Source organism: Solanum dulcamara, chromosome 12, assembly GCF_947179165.1.
Source record: "Solanum dulcamara chromosome 12, daSolDulc1.2, whole genome shotgun sequence".
In the NCBI taxonomy this organism is placed as follows: Eukaryota; Viridiplantae; Streptophyta; class Magnoliopsida; order Solanales; family Solanaceae; genus Solanum; species Solanum dulcamara.
In genome coordinates, this window is record NC_077248.1 from 8553084 (window position 1) to 8572130 (window position 19047).

A 19047-nucleotide genomic window follows, 5' to 3' on the forward strand; every position below is an offset into this window, starting at 1 on the left:
GTTGGATCTTACATAAGTAGGGAGACCAAATTTTTAGGAGTTCAAAATCAACTTTAAACTTTACCTTTTATAAAATTTTGTTAAACAATTTTTTCACATCTTTTTAAAGAAAATAGTACACAATTCCATTAGATTCAAGTAATGAAGTAATGCATTGAAAGTGCTTTATTTCTCTTGATAATAAAATATTAGCTACATTTATTTTCTTACTTTATAGAATAAGTGATAAGTATTATAACTTATGGTTGCTTTGAATTATTCTTTGTCATACATTTATTTATTTATTTATCTATCTATATAATAAATTTTCATATAATAGTTGAACTATTTTCATGTTTCATCTATCTATCTATTATTATACTTAATAATATAATGTACATAAGGATAATTTACTCTCTCCGCGCAAGTTAGTGTGTACTAACTTGCACCTCGCCGAAAATGGAGAGAAGACAACCACGGAAGAATACACAGAAGCAGCATGAGGAAGAGATAAGGCAAGGCATCGCAAATAGTGTTACAACGGAATCATCGAAGGTCAAGAGGAAGAATATCATCGAAATGCTGATGCAAACACCTAAGGGAGATTCACACATGTTAACGGATACATCGAGCATAAGTAAAGGAAAAGTAATAGAAACTGAGCATTGGCCTAATCTTTCTAATAAAGAAGGATCTGGAATTGGAAAACAGGGGAGCTCATCAGAAAGAAATGGAACAGTAGCGTTGGGCAGTTTGGAGAGGAAGCTAGATTTGATTGAGGGGAATGCAGATAAACCTTGGGCAAATCTCTTTTCTACCAACAAGATGGCGGCTAGAGGTATGAATTTAACCTATGTACCCCTCGTTATTGTTGAAGGGGAAAAGGTAGTAGAAATTTAAGCTGAGGATGTAGCTCATGATGATGAGAAGTGGGCACCTTCAATGATGGTCTATGTGGTAGGAACAACACTATCTATAGAAGTTATGGAGATATTTATACTTGGGCGGAGGACATTTAGTACCAAACCAGTGATATTGTATCATGCAGATGGATATTTTGTGGTGAGATTTGTGAATGAGGAAGAAAGGGATAAGGTACTATGTTCTGGCCCTCATTATTTAATGAGAAGACCTGTTATTATGAAGCCATGGGTGCCGGAGTTTAATTTTAAAGAGGAGATCCTAACTACTATTCTTTTATGGATTAAACTATCAAATTTACCTCTTAACTGCTGGAATCCAATTGTTTTGAGTAAAATTAATAGTAGCTTAGGTAATCCTCTTTATACAAATGAGTGTACAACACAAGCAAGTAGAAATTCATTTGCAAGAATATTGGTGAAAGTAGACATTACTAGGCCTCTCCCTAAAATGATTAAAGTTCATGATGCTAAGGAAAGGATATTGGAGCAGCAAATATGGTATCAAAGCCAGTGTTTTGTCAAAAGTGCCTTCAAGTGGGACATTCATGTATAGATAAGCAAGTACTACCTGCACAGATCCGGATGAAAGGCCAAGTCCAAGGGAAAAGGAAAGAATGGCAACCAACTACAAATAAAAACAAGAACCAGGTAGGTGTCACAGGAGATAAGGAGATGATTCTGCCCCAGCCAAAGCCAAATCAGGGTAGGGAAGCAGAAGGAAAGGATCAAGGGGAATGGCAAACTGTTAGGCCTAAGAACTCTCAAAAAAGAGGGACCATGCAAGTACAGGCCATTAGACAGGGAGGAATAACTACTAACACACTCATTTATCAAATATAAGATGGTCAACTGAGTGAGGGAACAAGTGGGGAAAGTATGGAGATACCACCCAAATCCCCTTCTAATTTATGATAGTATCATGGAATGTGAGGGGCTTCAACCAATAGGTAAAACATAAGGAGTTGAGGCTATTTGTTAGAAGGAATAAAGTTCAGCTCATAGCTATATATGAGCATAGAGTACAACAATGAGAGACTGGAAGTATTGTGAATAAATTCCTGCCAAACTGAAAATGGTGTTCTAATGCGACTACAACAATGAGAGGTAGAATATGGATTTCTTGGAATCCTACAGAACTAAGTTTCACTAGATTGGATTAGTCTAAATAGTTTATAGATGGGTTGATACTTACAAAAAGGAGTGGGATAAACTTTCATTTCACAGAAGTATATAGTTTCCATACTATTGCAACAAGGATAACTTTGTGGATAGATTTGAAACAATTACATAGTCATATAATTGAGCCATGGTTGATAATGGGGGATTTCAATTCTATATTATCATAGGAGGACAGGCTTATTACTAGTCAAGTTCAGAATGCAAAAATCAGAGACTTTAGTGAATGAATGACTGACTGTAATATGGCTGAGTTGCACACTGGTGGAAGGAATTACACATGAACAAATAGACATGAATATAGCGGAATAGACAGAGCTATAGTGAATGTTGAATGGTTAGTTCAGATGCCATTAATGCAAGTCTTGATTATGGATCTTTTATTCTCAGACCATTCCCCTCTAAGTTTGACAGTAGAGGAACAAAGAGATACTAAAAATGGCCATTTAAATTCTATAATTGCCTAGTACAACATCCAGAGTTCATGACTAAAGTACGATCGAGTTGGCAAATACAAAGGGGAGGTATGAAAGGAGTCTGGATAAACTTGAAAATGGTGAGGAAAGAAATGCAAAAGCTGAACCAGAAGGAGTTTATGGGAGTATCTGATAAAGTTCGACTATTGAGGAATGCACTTACTGATAAACAAACTCAAATGAGAAATGCTTCAGTTCCACAGAATAAGCTTGATGAAGAGAAACAATTGAGATTAGAGCTAACAAAATGGAGCTTGATTGAAACAAGTATTCATAAGCAGAAGTCCAGAATATAATGTCTTAAGCAAGGAGATGCTAATACAACTTATTTCTTTGCTAATATGAAAGGAAGGAAAGCATAGAATCAAATAACTATGCTAACTACAGAGAATGGTATTGTCCTTAGAGAACCAACAACAATCACCAAGCAAGTTGTGGGATTCTACAAGAAGCTAATAGGACAAACCACCATACATATGAGAGCTGCAAAACCAGAGGTAATGAAAGCAGGACATGTCCTTACAAGAGCACAACAATTAGAGCTTATAAAATCATTTACCGATATAGAGGTTAAACAAGCACTCAAGAGTATTGGGGATTCCAAAGAACCAGGGGAGGATGGTTTCAATTCTTATTTTTTCAAACAAACCTGGCCAGTCACAGGGGAGGAGATAACTGCAGCAGTACTTGATTTCTTTCAGACAAGTGAAATGTATGCCCCTATTAGTAGAACTTCTGTCATACTTATTCCTAAAGTCCAGCATCCTATATCAATCAAAGAGTACATATCAATCTCTTGTTGCACTAGTATATATAAGATCATTTCTAAAATGCTTACTAACAGGCTTTAAAGTGTCATGGAGTATCTAGTAGACCCAAGCCAAGCTGCATTTGTGCTTGGTAGAATGCTATCGGATAATGTGCTTTTAGGTCATGAATTGGTCAAAGGTTATGAAAGAAGAGGCATCTCACCCAGATGTATGTTCAAGATTGATATGCAAAAAGCTTATAATACTGTGGAATGACATTTCCTTGAAGAGGTTCTAGCTGGTATGAAGATTTCTCAAAAGATCATTACCTGGGTTATGACTTCTGTGAGGACAGTAACATATTATATCATGATTAATGGATGTCCTAGCCCACCTTTCAAAGCTAAAAGAGGTGTGAGACAAGGAGACTCTCTATCCCCTTATTTATTTGTTCTTGTTATGGACTACCTAATCAGGTTGCTAAAGACTATAAAAGCTAAGACTGAGTTTAAATTCCATCCTAGATATCACAAACAACATATTATATAACTCAGTTTTGCAGATGATCTACTGTTGTTTTGCAGGGGGACCTCACTTCAACTATCTTATTATATGATTGATTTCAACATTTCTCTAATGTCTCTGGACTAGTAGCAAATCATACAAAGAGTTGTATATACTTTGGAGGAGTTTTAAACGAAACACTGAAGGAAATTTTACAGCAGACAGGATTCACAAAAGGAACACTTCCTTTTAGCTATCTTGGAGCCCCACTAAGTTCTAAGAAGCTATCAGTAGGGCAATGTCAACCACTATTAGATAAGATGGTGGGAAGGATCACATCAAGGACAACCAAATTCCTATCCTATGTAGGGAGATTACAATTGATCAATAGTGTTCTGAATATAATGCAAACTTTTTGGGCCCAAATATTTATACTTCCTAAAACAATTTTGCAGCAAGTAGAAATACTATGTAAGAGATTTTTATGGAATGGAGAAGTACAGGCAAAAAGAAAGACTCTTTTTGCATGGGATATACTCTGCTGGCCCAAGGTAGCTAGTGGATTCAATATCACTGATGTGCATGTGTGGAATGGGGTAGCCATTTTAAAGCATTTGTGGAACTTGAGCAAGAAAAAAGATAAATTTTGCATTGTCTGGGTACATACATACTATCTCAAAGGAAGAAAATCATGGGAGGTGATTAATAAACAAGCTTCTTGGATAGTTAGAAAAATAATCCAGGTAGGTCACTGGCTTGAGAAAAAGGAGATATCAATCACAAAAGTCATGTATGCAAAAGAATTTAGTATAAAGGAAATGTACAAAAAGTTAAGAGGGGATTTCATACAAGTTTCATGGAGAAGATTGACATGTAATAATTTAGGTAATCCTAAATGGATCTTTGTGCTTTACTTGGCTATACAACGAAGACTTTACACTAAAGATCGATTGGGAAAATGGGGTATAATCACTGAAGTAACATGCATACTGTGTAATGCTGAAATTGAAACACATCAGCATCTTTTCTTCACCTGTGCTTTTTCAAGGAATTTGGACAAGAATATTGAAGCGGCTAGCTATCAATAGAAGAAGCATTGGCTGGAATGAAGAGGTAGAGTGGGTGTCAGTGCATGCTTCAAACAAAACAACTTGTGCAGAAGTTTACAGAGTGGCATTGACAGCAACATTATACTACATTTGGCAAGAAAGGAACTGCAGAATTTTTCAGCAATAAGAGAGAAATGTGGAGGTGATCATCAAGTTAATTATACAAGATATACATAGTAGGACTAGTTTGTATCCTAAGTTGGCAGATACTATGCATAGACTAAATTTTTACCCATAATATAGTCGTAGTTGATACGTAAGAAACTGTGCTCAGAAATTGGGAGTTATCCATATCCTGAGTTCCACTTTGTTCGAATTGTAATATCTGGTAATACAAATTACAATTACCAACAAAAATATAATGTACATATAACAATTCGTTATATTTATATAGATTTATTATTAATTAACGCGATACACACGTGCAAAACACATACACTTAACTAGTTATTTAAAAAATAAGTAATTTCTTAAAAAGTATTCTCAAGCTAAAACGCCACTAATTTAGAAAAAGAGAAAATATGACTAGTTAGTTCTATATGTCCCTCTCATCAAAGCTGGATGATAAGTACTCAAAACAAACCTTGAGCTGTGGTGTAGTATGTGGTAGGGTTGCTTCACCCTTAACTAGGGGCGGCTCTTGCTTGTAAAATTTAAGGCAGACCTCAATTTTTTACCAATAATAAATTATGTCTTAATTTTTTATAGAAAAAATTAATTATTTATGATAAAAAATAAAATAAAAATTATTTTATTTCCTTAACTTCATTCAAATAGAAGAAATCAAAAAAATATTATTTCACCATCTTACATTCTAAGAAAAACTCCTTTTGCACTCTCTTTATTCAAATCTTGGAAATCTTTGAATCAAATTTTATGGTTCTAACTTCTAACTCTTATCTTTATTTAAAGTTTGTCAACTTATTACTTATAGAATTATGTTAACAATTCATATAATAATTGCCTCAGGAAACAAAAAGTTTTTCAATATTGAATTGATAAAATCTTACCTAAAACTAATAATTAAAAAAAAAGCTATTCGAAGAAATCATTTATAAAAAAAGATATTAATTAAGTAATAATATGCCTCTAAAAAGTTAGAAAAATAAATAAATACATATGAAGTTTATTTAGATTTTAGGCCTCCAATTACGTTGAGCCGCCCCTGCCCTTAACCAGAGGTCTCGAGTTCTAGCCCTGAGTATGGAGAAAATCTTGTTGGGAGAATCAGTCCCAAATGAACCCTAAAGTGCGCGATACAAATTTAGTCGGAACTCCACGAACTCTTGTCATCTAGTCAGAAACCAAAAATAAAGTAACCAAAACACTACTAATTTGAAGCCTAGGAAAATTTGTTATGTCAGTCAGGGGCTTTATAATATAATGTCTTTCGATTGTTTCTTCTCAACATTTTGCAAAAAATATCATTCTTCAAACCTAGACTACATCTGAAAAATATCTAAATTTTACTTTTTAAAATATTATATTAATTATTTCTGTTCCAAGTGGTGACTAATTTCATATATATTTTTTAGGTGTAGGCCAAAAACATGTTCGTTTAACAGTGATCATGTTCCTATAGTATAGGCTATAATGGCCCCTAGTTAGCTATGACTTATTTAGAACGTACAATTATAAGTAACCAAAACATTACTAATTAATATACACGATTATTAATTGAGTATAACATAATATTTAACCTAATATTTGGTTATTAGGCCGAGCAATAATCAAATTTACGGAATAATTAAAGAGCATAAGCAATATGCTTAAACTAAATTCAGCTGAACGATCATTTGATAATGCAATGATCGATGATCGAAATAATGTAATAATAGAGAGAAATAACTCATACATCGTCGTTCTTATTGATTGATCATCGATAGCAAACAATTGATCCTTTTTATAATGTATTGATAATAGAAATAACGTAATAATAATAATAATAGCAAAGTAAATACTCAAGCAAAAATAATAAAGAGAGGAAAGAACTAAATATTAATTGTCCAAATTCTTAAAAATATCTTTCCTTTTTTGTGATATTTCTAATTCTAGACCTATCAAAATTAGGAAGTACATTATTTTCCAAAACGATGCAATTGTGTTAATATCATCAAATAGTATTAGACGCACTTAATTTTATGTGAGTTTGTCCTGTCATGCTACTGAATATAACATGTCATGGCCTTTTATTCTCCTTTTTATTTCTTCCCTCTCTCCAATAACTCAAACTCAAAATAATGCTGCATGAAAATATTATTGAAGTTTAGGAATTTTTTCATGAAAATATTGTTGAAGTTTAGGAATTTTTTCAACCAAAATGTAGTACTACAATAGAAGAAATATTTATTGGCAACAAATTTTTCTTTTAGCCATAATTGAGTTAATGTTATTAAATTCAAAATTCTTAAAACCTTTAACGACATTTATATGATCAAGGCTACCTTATTATAAGGATCCTTTATGCTTATCAATAATGTTGTATAAAATTTTACGTACATCACTAGAGTGTGTTATATGATCAAATGGACTTTTGCTTTGTTTACTTGGAGTTATTTCCATCTATTCTTGTTTGCTTCTTTGAAATTAAAGTTCGGTTTCGTAAGTAAAGACATTTTAGTTAGTTGAGAGTAAATGAGAAAAAAAAGGAGTTAAATTCAAGTAACTGCATGCCCTAATTTTTTCTAGGAAAAAATTACTTGATTGAGTGCTTTTTAAAAATTAATTACTGATTTTAGCGATATTTTTTATTTATTACCATTCATAGCAATATATAGCAATATTATGATAAATCTACACTTGTATTAAAAGTGAATTATGAATACAATATAAATGTATTATAAGTGTTTTAAAATATATATTATGTATGTGTAGTAAGAAACTAACATAATGTATTATAAGTCTATTAAAATATGTGATAAATGTATTATCCATCTATAAAATTTGTATTATATATGTTTTATAAATAGTTCTCTGCAATATGTATTAAAACTGTATTATAAATGTATTATAAGTGTTCAGTGAAATTATTTTTTTATTGCTATAAATGATAAATATTTTCTTAATATTGTATATTTACGTAAGTTTTCCTTTTTTCTATTCTGTAAGGCCCGGGGGGGGGGATATTATCTAGCTTCAGTGGGCCAAAAACAATACACTCCCTTCGTTTAAATTTATTTGTTTATCTGATTTTGATTTAATAATAAGTTTTTTAAAAAACATTGAATGTTGTGATTTTAATGTACGTAAAATGTATTAAAATATCTTTTAATCTTATTATTTTAAATATATGAGATAAAAATTTAAAATTAAAAAATTATTAAAAAAGAAATGAAATATTATTTTCGTAATGAATTAAAAAAACAAATAAAACAAACATATCGAAACAGAGGAAATATATATGTTCCTTTGAACCCCTAGTGATTTTATTAATACCTAGGAAGCCCCTACTACTCATTTTGGAACAAGTTTTGTATTTATGCATATTTCTCAACAGCTAACAGTTAAATTAGAACATTTTATATACATGTGGGGAGACCTTTTTGCTGAAAATGACACATTTATGTACTTTTTCTTTTTTGATATATTTATGTACGGTTAAATATACAATTAGCTAATTATAGCAAGACTAGATATTTAGGAATATAATTTATTACAAATTTTAGATCAATTTCATATAGAAAAAAAAATAAGTTTTTGTAATTATTTTATCCATTTTAAAATATATATATATATATATATATATACAAAGATATCATATGACATTTTAACCTATATCTTATTTGTCCCAACTAAAATTTTAGCATAAATAAACTATTGTAGTAAAATAATTTAAGCCAGAAATATTTTCAAGTATTGTTGGTTTCAATTATGGAGACTTTCATTTTTTACGTTGTTAAAACATTTGAAATTTCATAGTTAATTTGCTTTTTACTATCGCATTGTATCATAAATTAAATAAGATTTGAAAATTATTTATTTGCTAGATTGGATTGAATTATATAACAATTGTGAGTTATTATGTGTTACTATTTTTAAGGCCAATATTTTTAATCTATTGCTCACAAGTAGAAGTTACAACTAAGAAGTGCATCTCCCACCTGATTTCATTAGTTTTATGTTACTAAAGTATTTTTTTCAAATATTTTTATTTGTCCGATAGTGATTTGACACATCCTTAGAATGATAACTTGAGAAATGTATTAGAAAATGATTCACCATTGATTTGACATATTCTTAGTAGGAGTATTCATGGTTCGATTTGAATTAATTATTGATTAAAATCAAAATTAAATAAATTTAATTGTTTTTTAAATTTTTAAAACCAAATTAAAAAAATAACTGTCTATTTGGTTATTTTCGATTTGGTTCATTTTTTTTATTTTTTTCGATTTGAAAATAATAAATTTTTTGAAGTCATCCGCATTCCCGATAGATACAAACACCTAGTACATGAACAATCCACAGGAATGCTATTGTGGATTCAATTAAGAAATTCTAGAGATATTATTACACGAAAAAAATGATTTAACTAAGCAATACTAATGTCATTATATATCAAAGATCAAAAGATCAAATCTTTATAGCAAAAAAATAACCATAAGTTCAACAATTGAGGAACCACCCAGGTGTCACGAACCAACCCCCGGGTCGTGCGGGCACCTATTCTAAGACCTAAGTAGAAGAACCCTTAGCCCCTTATACGAAAAGCATTGTAGAATTTATAACAACTCAAGCATTAAAGGCAAAAAAGTTTATTCAAGTTTGCAGTAAATCAGTGTTTATACAAAAACAAAACTTAAAACCCACAATGATACTAGTCTAAAACAGGTACAAGAGCTCTACAAAAGTAGGACGTAATACAAATGAAGGACACAGCTTCAACCACGGGAAAGAAAAAGTAGGAGTTGTCGAAAGATCATCTTCGCCTTCACTTAGAAAACTCTACTGACCCTGCAAGTAGATTATGTCAAGTGACATAGCAAGAGTAGTATCAGTACAAAACAACGTACTGATAGACATCAACGATCAATCTGATACCCACCGCATAATATAAGTACAGAAAAATAAGAAAGATCATATAATTAAGCTTAATAAGCTTGCCTACCCAAACCTGTGTTTAAACTCTTTACTCTCACACCTACCATTTTCACCTTCTAATAATCCCGAATTCACTATCAATTCTGGTTTACGAACAGAAACCCTGTGGATTATGGGCCAACCGTACTACTGATCACTTCACTCTAACACCAGGCATTCATCTTAGCCACTTAATAGTTCATGCAACTATCATTGGTGTTGACCCCATGGTCTCCTAACATAATGTTCTAGTCATTCCATAATCATACTTCATTACTAACTCCAAATTCTAAGTAACCACTACTATCCCATTATTTTAAATTACAAACCCAAACAGGACGACTCCCTGCCAACAAGCAACCTCCACTCCTACACCTATAAATATAGAATACCACATATATTACATATATCACATCAAGGCCTAACATGGTCCACCAACTTATCCACGAATAAGTTTATACAGGCTCACAGTTCCTTATAACTAATATACCATAATTCAACGGGTTCCTTTATAAGTCCTTTTTCCCTAGCTCATTTACAACTAACCTCACTATTACCCAAAATACGTATATCATCGAGTCCTCTCATGGGACCATCCACACACACAATTGTCCCTCTCAGGGGACCCAATCAGCTATATATGTGTCGGAATGTGACATCCGATCCAATAACGTGTCGAAACATGACAGTTGATCCAACTATGACAGCCAATCCAACTATGTGTCGGAATGTGACACTCGATCCAATTATGTGTCAAAATGTGACACCCGATCCAATTATGCAAATCAACCACAAACTACCAACAATAGACCACATTATATAACAAGAATGGGTTCATCACAAAACAAGTCAATAATTGATCATTTCACATATTTGATGATATACTTCTCTATTCATATACACACATGCATACCATTAAACAATTTAACAAGTATATAAAACACATACGAAAATAAAATCATCACCTACGTTACTAACCCTTAAGATTTATCACCAATGTTCACGTATTTTATATCTATGTACATATACCTATGACATTTACAATTTCACCTGCCTGAATACTATAACATCGCAACCAATCTCTCCTAAAATCATTACATAACTTTCTTAACTAGGTCACTTGTAGTTAAACCACTAATGTCACTCGAATTTCTGCCCATGTCCTGTGACCCATAGCTTAGTTATATGGTTTCTTATTAAATTCCCTTCTATACTACACAGTGGGTATAGATTTAACTACTCAGATAAAAGAAGCCTAGCCTACCTGGGCTTCAAGCAACTGTGGAGAGATAAGACAATTGAAATCCTTGGTTTCAGATGTCTTGTAGGCGAGACAGGACTGGATTTTGCCTGTTGGAAACCTTCCAGTGCTAAGATTTTTTCCCCTCTTCTTTCCAAGTCAGAAGCAGTCTTAGGAGGATTTTTGCAGTAACCCTCACCTCTAACCTACCCTTGGAAGAAGTGGAAGAAATAAGAAAATCGCGACTTAAGTTCTATCCCACGTTCTCCCTCTCTGGCGGCCACATTCCCGCTATAGCAGCGCTACTATGACGGAACCATCCCGCTCTAGTGGGATGGTAGAACCCAGTTGAGTACGATTTATTCTATTCTTAATTAACGACGATTCAGGTCGTCGCACCAAGTGAGAGGTACAAGAAACTTATATACCAAAATTTAAGTGTTGGACTTGAGAAAATAGTAAAGTCAAAGATTTAAGTTAATTAAAATTTAATAAAATATTTATATTTTATTTATGAATAATATATAAATAATTATGAATTTTTTATATATATATATATATATATATATATATATATATAATTTTTCGGTTCGATTAGTTTTTTTTTGCAGTTTATTTTTAGTAAAATCAAAACCAAATCAAATAGTATTGATTTTTAAAATTTAAAACCAAACCAAATCAAATGTTAATTTTTTTTAATCGATTTGATTCGGATTGCGGTTAAGTTTGATTTTTTAACCAGTATCATGGACAGCCGTAATCCTTTGAATGGTAACTTGAGAATTACATTGGAAAATGACTATATTTAATAATAAAGATAATATATTAAAAAGAGTTTCTTACATGATTGATAGATGAAGACTGACTCTGTGAAATTTGTTAATGTAATTTTAATATATTTTTTTTGTAGAATTTTTTTAAAATATCGTATGAAAAGAATATCATTGGTATTATTTATTTGATATAATGTATGTGTTTGACATAACAATCAAATGAGTATGAGCTAAATTGTGACAAGTTATATTATTATTGAATATTTTGAAAATAGCAGTGAATAGTAACTATGTTTTTTTAAGGAAGAGGATGCTTCAAGATCTTTCTTTTTTATTTCCTAAACTGATCGTCCATTCTATGGCTTTTTTATATAATCGAAATATTTTTAAGTATATTAAATTGTTTTTTGTGTACATATTTATTATAATATTATTGTGAGTTTGTCTTGACATGGAAGTGTCACACCAGAGCCCCTTTTTCATTGCCATGGCCATTGATATTATTAGTACCTTTTTTAAAAAAAAAGTTCTTATTATTCTTGTTTAGTGTTTGTTTCTCTTCTTTCTTTGTCATTTTGATTTCCAATAATTCAAAATTAATAAAGAAACCACTCAAGCTACTCTTTTGTTGAGATGCTCAAGTGGTTAAACTTCTTATTTTTAGTGATATTATTTGTAGCTATAAATTAGGAGTGTCAAATGGACGGATTGAGCTGAATTGGAGATATTAAAATAGGTTGAAATAGAAATCGGGTTGGATCATGACCCCCCTAAACTTACTTTGGACATAAATGGATTGGGATCAAATGGGCTAAAAATCGAATTGGGTCTGACCTGTCCAATTTGATCCGTTGAATCTCAATAATTTTAACATATTGTTATTTACCTTTTATAACCACAATTTGAATTTCAACTCAAGAAAATTTTAAAAATAAGTTACAAATGGATAGACAAATCCTAGAAGATATAAAATAGATAGTAATTCATATCTTCAATATAGGAACATACATTACACTAATGCAAATAAAGAATCTTAAAATGGATTGACATTGAAGATTAAATTGGGGTTAATTGAATTTTTTTAAAAAAAAAAAATGGGTGAAGACTTGAATGAATTGAGATTGACCCAATTTAAATTATTTTGATCCCAACCCATAAAATTAGGGACAAAATGGACGGATACTTTATACTTAGGCTTAATTTAACAGCTCTATAAAGATATATTGTCTATTACTTGATTTAAATTTAGACTAGTATGATTGATAAGTTGTGAGACAAAGTGAAACAAACTTTAGTTGGTGAAATGACTCTTCTAAAAGTGAAATATCTTTAAATAATTGCCAAGTTTTTATGGCCATTTGATTGGAAAACATGTTATTTTAGAATTAATTAAGTCTATAATAAATTATTTTTTGATATTATTTCAATCAATTATGGAATAAATTTATACTAAAATTAATTACATAATTAGTTATTCCTTAAAACACAATAACACTCACAACTTAGTCGTTAAAGAATTTTATTTAGGTGGAGCTTTTTTCTCAATAGATTTTATGCTTTTTTTATATTAATTTTATAATATGTAGGTCACTTCACCAAATCATATTAAATAATATGCTTTTTAGTAAGATTTCTTTCTCATTTGATTTATCATTATTATGGTTTGAAATAATAAGCTTCCGCACGATGTCTTAGAAAAAAATAAAAATAAAATTAGTTATTTTTTATATCTCGTACCAGATGATCCTTTTTATATAGTACCGTTTGAAGTAATTTTGAGGTAACACTTGGGAAAAGGTGGACATTAACATGACTACAAAGATTCGTTTTCTTATATTATAAGTTGGCGATCATTTTCACACATTCATTTCCTTGTAAAGCTTTTCTCCTTCATCTTTACCTAATTATATATTCTTAATATGGTGTGATATTATTTGCTTTTGAATCATCACAGACTTCCTTACATTGTAGCTTATCAACTTGCCAATGTGAAACTTTGTTTACAAATTCTATGGACACTAATGTTTATTTTTGTCATGATCCAAATTGGGTCGTGAGTGACATCCACACTAGCCCTCCGATAGAAGAACCAAAGTCCAAAACTATACCCCAATCTAGCATCCTAACACAACAATAGGCATAAAGGATGAGGAAATAATTTTTATATAAGGTTTAAGCTGAGTTCCCATAAACTCAGAAAATAAATTCAAATACAAGCATAATATGGTCAAAACATGCGAAAGTCAACCCCCTAGAACTTGAAAGTTATTGTACCAAAACTACTACATAGCAAGTCTAAGAGTAAGGGGATACAACCCCAAAATTAATGATCTAAAATAAAGTTTGAAAGGTCTAAATCCGAAAAGATTGGACTAAGATCCTAGAAAAATTCACGCAGCCTAAAAGAGTTGGCTCACCCTTGAATTCAAACAATCACTAGTATCCTAGCTGAGGTCTGTCAACAATCACTACACCAAAAATGATCTTTAGTGGCAATTAATTAACGACAATAGCTTAAATGCCACTAAAAATATCTTTTTAGAGACAATTAACACTCTTTGTAAATGTCGCTAAAGCCTATAGCGATATTGGATCTAATGGCAATTAACTAATGCCGATAAAGATTTTAGCACTCTTTATTAATGTGCATATTTATTGCCGCTAAAAGTTGTTTTTATTGTAGTGAACCGCCTGAAGATGCCCTATACTCAATAAGAAAAGTGCAAGTGCAATATTAGTACACACAAATCAACGTTGTACTGGCAAGATCACGTGGTTAGCCTACTGAGTGAAACATGCACAAGTAACTACAACATAGTAAAGCCAGGCATATATGGAAACAGATTACCAATTATCATTTCATAAGCATTATACAGTTTCACAGTGTCAATCTCAAATATCACAGTCAATAATGGTCCTCTCATGGAACTCATACCCAAACTATTAGTTTGTACTGGCGTGGTATCCGATCCAATATATATATCAAAACATGACATATGATCCAGTATATGTGTTGAAATGTGACATCTAATTCAGTATATGCCTCGAAATGTAACACTCAATCCAGAATATGTATTGAAACGTGACACTTGGTCCAATATATGTATCGGAATGTGACACCCAATTCAATATCACAATCACAACGAATAGTTCAAATACTTGCACAATCAAGTAACAGATTCATTGCATGCAATTGTTCACGAACAATCATTTCATCAAGTTCATTACATCTTCCCTTGTCATACATGCATGCAATAGTATCAACTGCAGTTAACAGGCATATATAATACATACGGAAAAATAAATCATCACCTACCTCGAAATCTAGCCTTGAAAACTCTAAAGAGTTCAAGTTTTCCCTTTCCGAAGTCTCTTGTTTTGTTCTTGGTCTAAAATCAAACAAGAAATACAAGAATTAATGAACCATTAGCCTACAATACTCGGGTATATCAAAATCCTAACTCTTTTCCACTTTCATGATCACCTCCCTTCAACTAGGGCTTTTCCCACTATTAAATTTAGGACAAGAACCACCCCCCTTAAGATATTTACCATGGATTCTAGGTTCTAAGAATCAAAATACAAGTTAGGGGAGTGACTAACCTATCTTTAGCACGAAAATTGATGGAAAACTGAAGTAATATCGCCCTAGGTCGCTTCTAGTCTCTCAAGAACAAAGTGGGAGAAATAAAATAATTTTAGAATTTTTCTCCATTTAAACTCGCGACTGTCCTACCATGGCACCACTTATCCCGCTGTAACGGCCCTGCCATAGCAGGAACAATTCCGTCGCGGCAAGTTGTATAGGGAAAGAAACTCATAACTCACATCCCAAATTCCCATTTCGCAGCACACCCTCAAACCATGATGTTCTAAAATCAACTTTTTACACCAAGATCAATTACGAGAGTTCTACTCTCCCAAATTTGATTCCGTAAAGTTGTACATGCTTCTTAACGTATTGGCTATCAATCAAACCATTAAATTGATAATTAAATCCCCCATCCATTACCGGATTACCCTATACCTCACCTTACTCGGATTTTGTCCAAGTCTGGCCTAGACTCAAATTTTTCAAGTTACTATTCAGAAGTTTTATGGCCCAAATTCCTTCCCCATTGGCCTATCGATAACGACATGAACAGGCCGCTACAATTCTACACCATTACTCTGTTATTTCTATACTCTCTACCCTTAATATTGAGCTATCATATGTTTTGAGTGATACCTAAACTTCTTTTGTCAAAAGGCCTCATACCATTAAAAGTAACTCCCTACACCTTATATGTAGTTTATTTTTTCTTATCAATATCTAATGTTGGGTCTTAGTTCTCCTAAACAACATCTTGCAATAACAAAGCACCTAAAATAAAACATTTTATTTTTAAATGTGCAAAGACGAGTTCGTTCTTGCAATCGCGATAGATAAGTGATAAACCTTGGACATAACTCAACCTCAAAGATTACTATTCTTTTTGCCATACATATGCAAATTCAATTACGAATGGACTAGAAATCCAAGCTCTAAATTATCCATTTTGAATTCAAAATCACGGACTTTGCAACTCTTATAGAACCTGATCATTGAATAATATAAAATCTCCAAAATAATAGATATAAATAGCTTAAAGGTGAGGATTGATCAAGACCATAGACAAACAACTAATCTCTCAATCAATATGACTTGACACTCTCCCGCACGTTCAGGAGCGTGATGATAACATAACACAGGAGCTCAATATTGAGAAACACAAAAATAGGGAACCTTTAACAATGACTTAAGCCCATCCAAACTCTTGGGACTTTTTACAATGAGCAACAGCAGCCTCAATTGAACCCTCAACAATCTCTGAAGTAAAACCATTATTGGAGTTGAAGGAAGAATTAGATGATGATGATGAGAAAGAGCCACCATTTGTGGAAGAATTAGTTGAAGAGGAAAACAAACATTTTGTTGAAGAATGCCACCTTGAAGACAAACCTTCATTCTTATTTATTGCACATGATGTATTATTAGTAGTTTTTTTCTTGGAGACTTTCATGTCCTTACTAGAACAAATGTTAATATTTGTGCAAGAAGATTTGATAAACAAAGATTTGAGGAAAGCCTTTGAAGCTTTGAACTTTTGGATTTTTAAAGAATGTTTAATGAGATTAGACCACAATTTGTTAGGACTTATTTTATGATTATTTGGATTAAGTTCAAAACTCACATTGCAAGTTTGTGTTGGTGAAACAATTGGGGTGATCAGGAAATTTATGCAAAAGCTATCTTCTAAACCTTCAAAGGGCTTTGTTTGAAGGATTTTTTGGTGAAGAGGAAGGAGTTTGCCTCTGTAAAAGAGTTCATCAGCAGGGAAAGTTGTGGATTCTTTGTTATAATTGGTAATTTGAAACTCAAATTCACTGTTTTGAGGGGAAGAAGAATTAGGACATGTTGATGATGAAAAGTAATAGTAAGAGCTTACTTCAATGTCTATGTATTCTTCATCATGTAAGTGGTACATTGATGATGGAAGAGGATTTATGGCCATTTATTAGGGAAAATGTGCATTTTTGGAGATGTTTATGGGGGGAAATTGAGCTTGGTGAATTAAGGGTAAAGGAGTTTGAAGTTTAGATGGTGTCCATAGACAATTATATAGATATTATTATTATTTTCTTTTATTTGTCATTTTTAGCCTATTAAGAAAAAATGTTTTTTTTCTTATTTTATCCTCAACATTAATTACTTATTTCTCAAGATGTAAGATTAAATGTCAATTAATATAAATATCATGATAAAATATTTATACTAACCATTAATTCAAAAGGCGTGTGTAATTCAAAGTGAACAAATAAAAAAAAATACAAATATACTCCAAAAAACAAATTCATCACGCAGCCAAATGTGAATGATTCTACGCAGACACGTTGACGGTCTCATGCCTACTTAGGATCATTCGCCCAATATCTATGATCTAATTTGCTTCGCAAAAATTTGGAGGATTTTTGCCTTTTACTTCATAAGTTTTGTAGGATTTAAGTTATGCACTATAGCATAATTTGTTATGCCTTATAAGACATAATTTATGATATATTATGATACAATAATATAAATTTTATCAAGAAAAAATTGTCTGTTATTTGGTGTTAGAGATATTTTTGTCCACTTATTTTTACTAAAGGTTTTGAAGGAATAAATTAAAGACTAACAAATTTAACAATAAAAATTAAAGATCACTCCAAAATAAGAGTATTTATGTTAAAACCCCTTTTGGATTTACTTGTGACTTTTATATTCCATTCAACCTAAATGAGAATAATCTTTAACCATATAAAATTTCAATCAATTAACATGGAAAATGCAGTTTTGAGATATTATTTTAATCCGTAGAAAACAAAAAACAAATCAAATTCGTCATATTATGTGATTGTTTTATTTTTCAATTTTTGTTTTTTGAGGTTTAATTTCGTACAAATAGACATAGTAACTTTTTGTAAATTGACAAGTGTCCAAAACAATGTGGTTCACAAGTGTTCAAGGAAAATCCAAACAAATGCTAGAAAAATAAATAGGACCCATAAGAGTAGAAAATCGCAACCACAACTTTTTGGCTGATCCAAGTACCAAATAGAATATGGATTGTTTTTTTTTGTCCAAAATTGTCAAAGTACATCATAAAAGCAATATTGCATATTATTTGGGTTGGGCATGATACGGTATTAAAAAATTCGATTCAGTAATTTTGATTTACGATTTTTAAAAATATTATATTATTATCATATCAAATTAATTTGATTTCTGTATTTTATGGTATGATAAATTGATTATCATAGTTTAATCCACTTCAAGTCTTCAACTTACATATATTCGTATAATAAGCAATTATGATTTTGGCTATTCAAGAAATGTCTCAATTATATCATACTAATACCTTATACATGTTAAAAAAATATTCGAAATAAAGTACAAATAATTCTCTTTGTTAATCAATCACCCAAAAAGAACATTTAAATCAAGATAGATTAATCAAAATTTCAGCATCTAAATAATTAG

The 19047-nt window shown here is 31.5% G+C and overlaps 2 protein-coding genes across 2 annotated transcripts; one reads left to right on the plus strand and one right to left on the minus strand.

Annotated features, from left to right (window-relative positions):
- Nucleotides 1-2631: 2631 nt before the first annotated feature.
- LOC129875566 (uncharacterized) lies at nucleotides 2632-3405 on the plus strand. Its single transcript, XM_055950870.1, has 2 exons — nucleotides 2632-2821; nucleotides 2942-3405. Exons 1-2 carry the CDS (start codon nucleotides 2632-2634, stop codon nucleotides 3403-3405), a joined length of 654 nt encoding a protein of 217 aa, XP_055806845.1.
- Nucleotides 3406-16786: 13381 nt separating this feature from the next.
- Nucleotides 16787-17542, minus strand: LOC129875567 (probable membrane-associated kinase regulator 3). Its single transcript, XM_055950872.1, has one exon. It carries the CDS (start codon nucleotides 17540-17542, stop codon nucleotides 16787-16789), a length of 756 nt encoding a protein of 251 aa, XP_055806847.1.
- Nucleotides 17543-19047: the final 1505 nt, after the last annotated feature.

Coding starts and splice junctions, on each gene's coding strand:
- LOC129875566 (XM_055950870.1), top strand. CDS start 2,632: ATGGTGAGGAAAGAAATGCAAAAGCTGAACCAGAAGGAGTTTATGGGA. Junction 2,822..2,941: donor ATGGAGCTTGATTGAAACAA/GTATTCATAAGC, acceptor TGCTAACTACAG/AGAATGGTATTGTCCTTAGA.
- LOC129875567 (XM_055950872.1), bottom strand. CDS start 17,542: ATGGCCATAAATCCTCTTCCATCATCAATGTACCACTTACATGATGAA.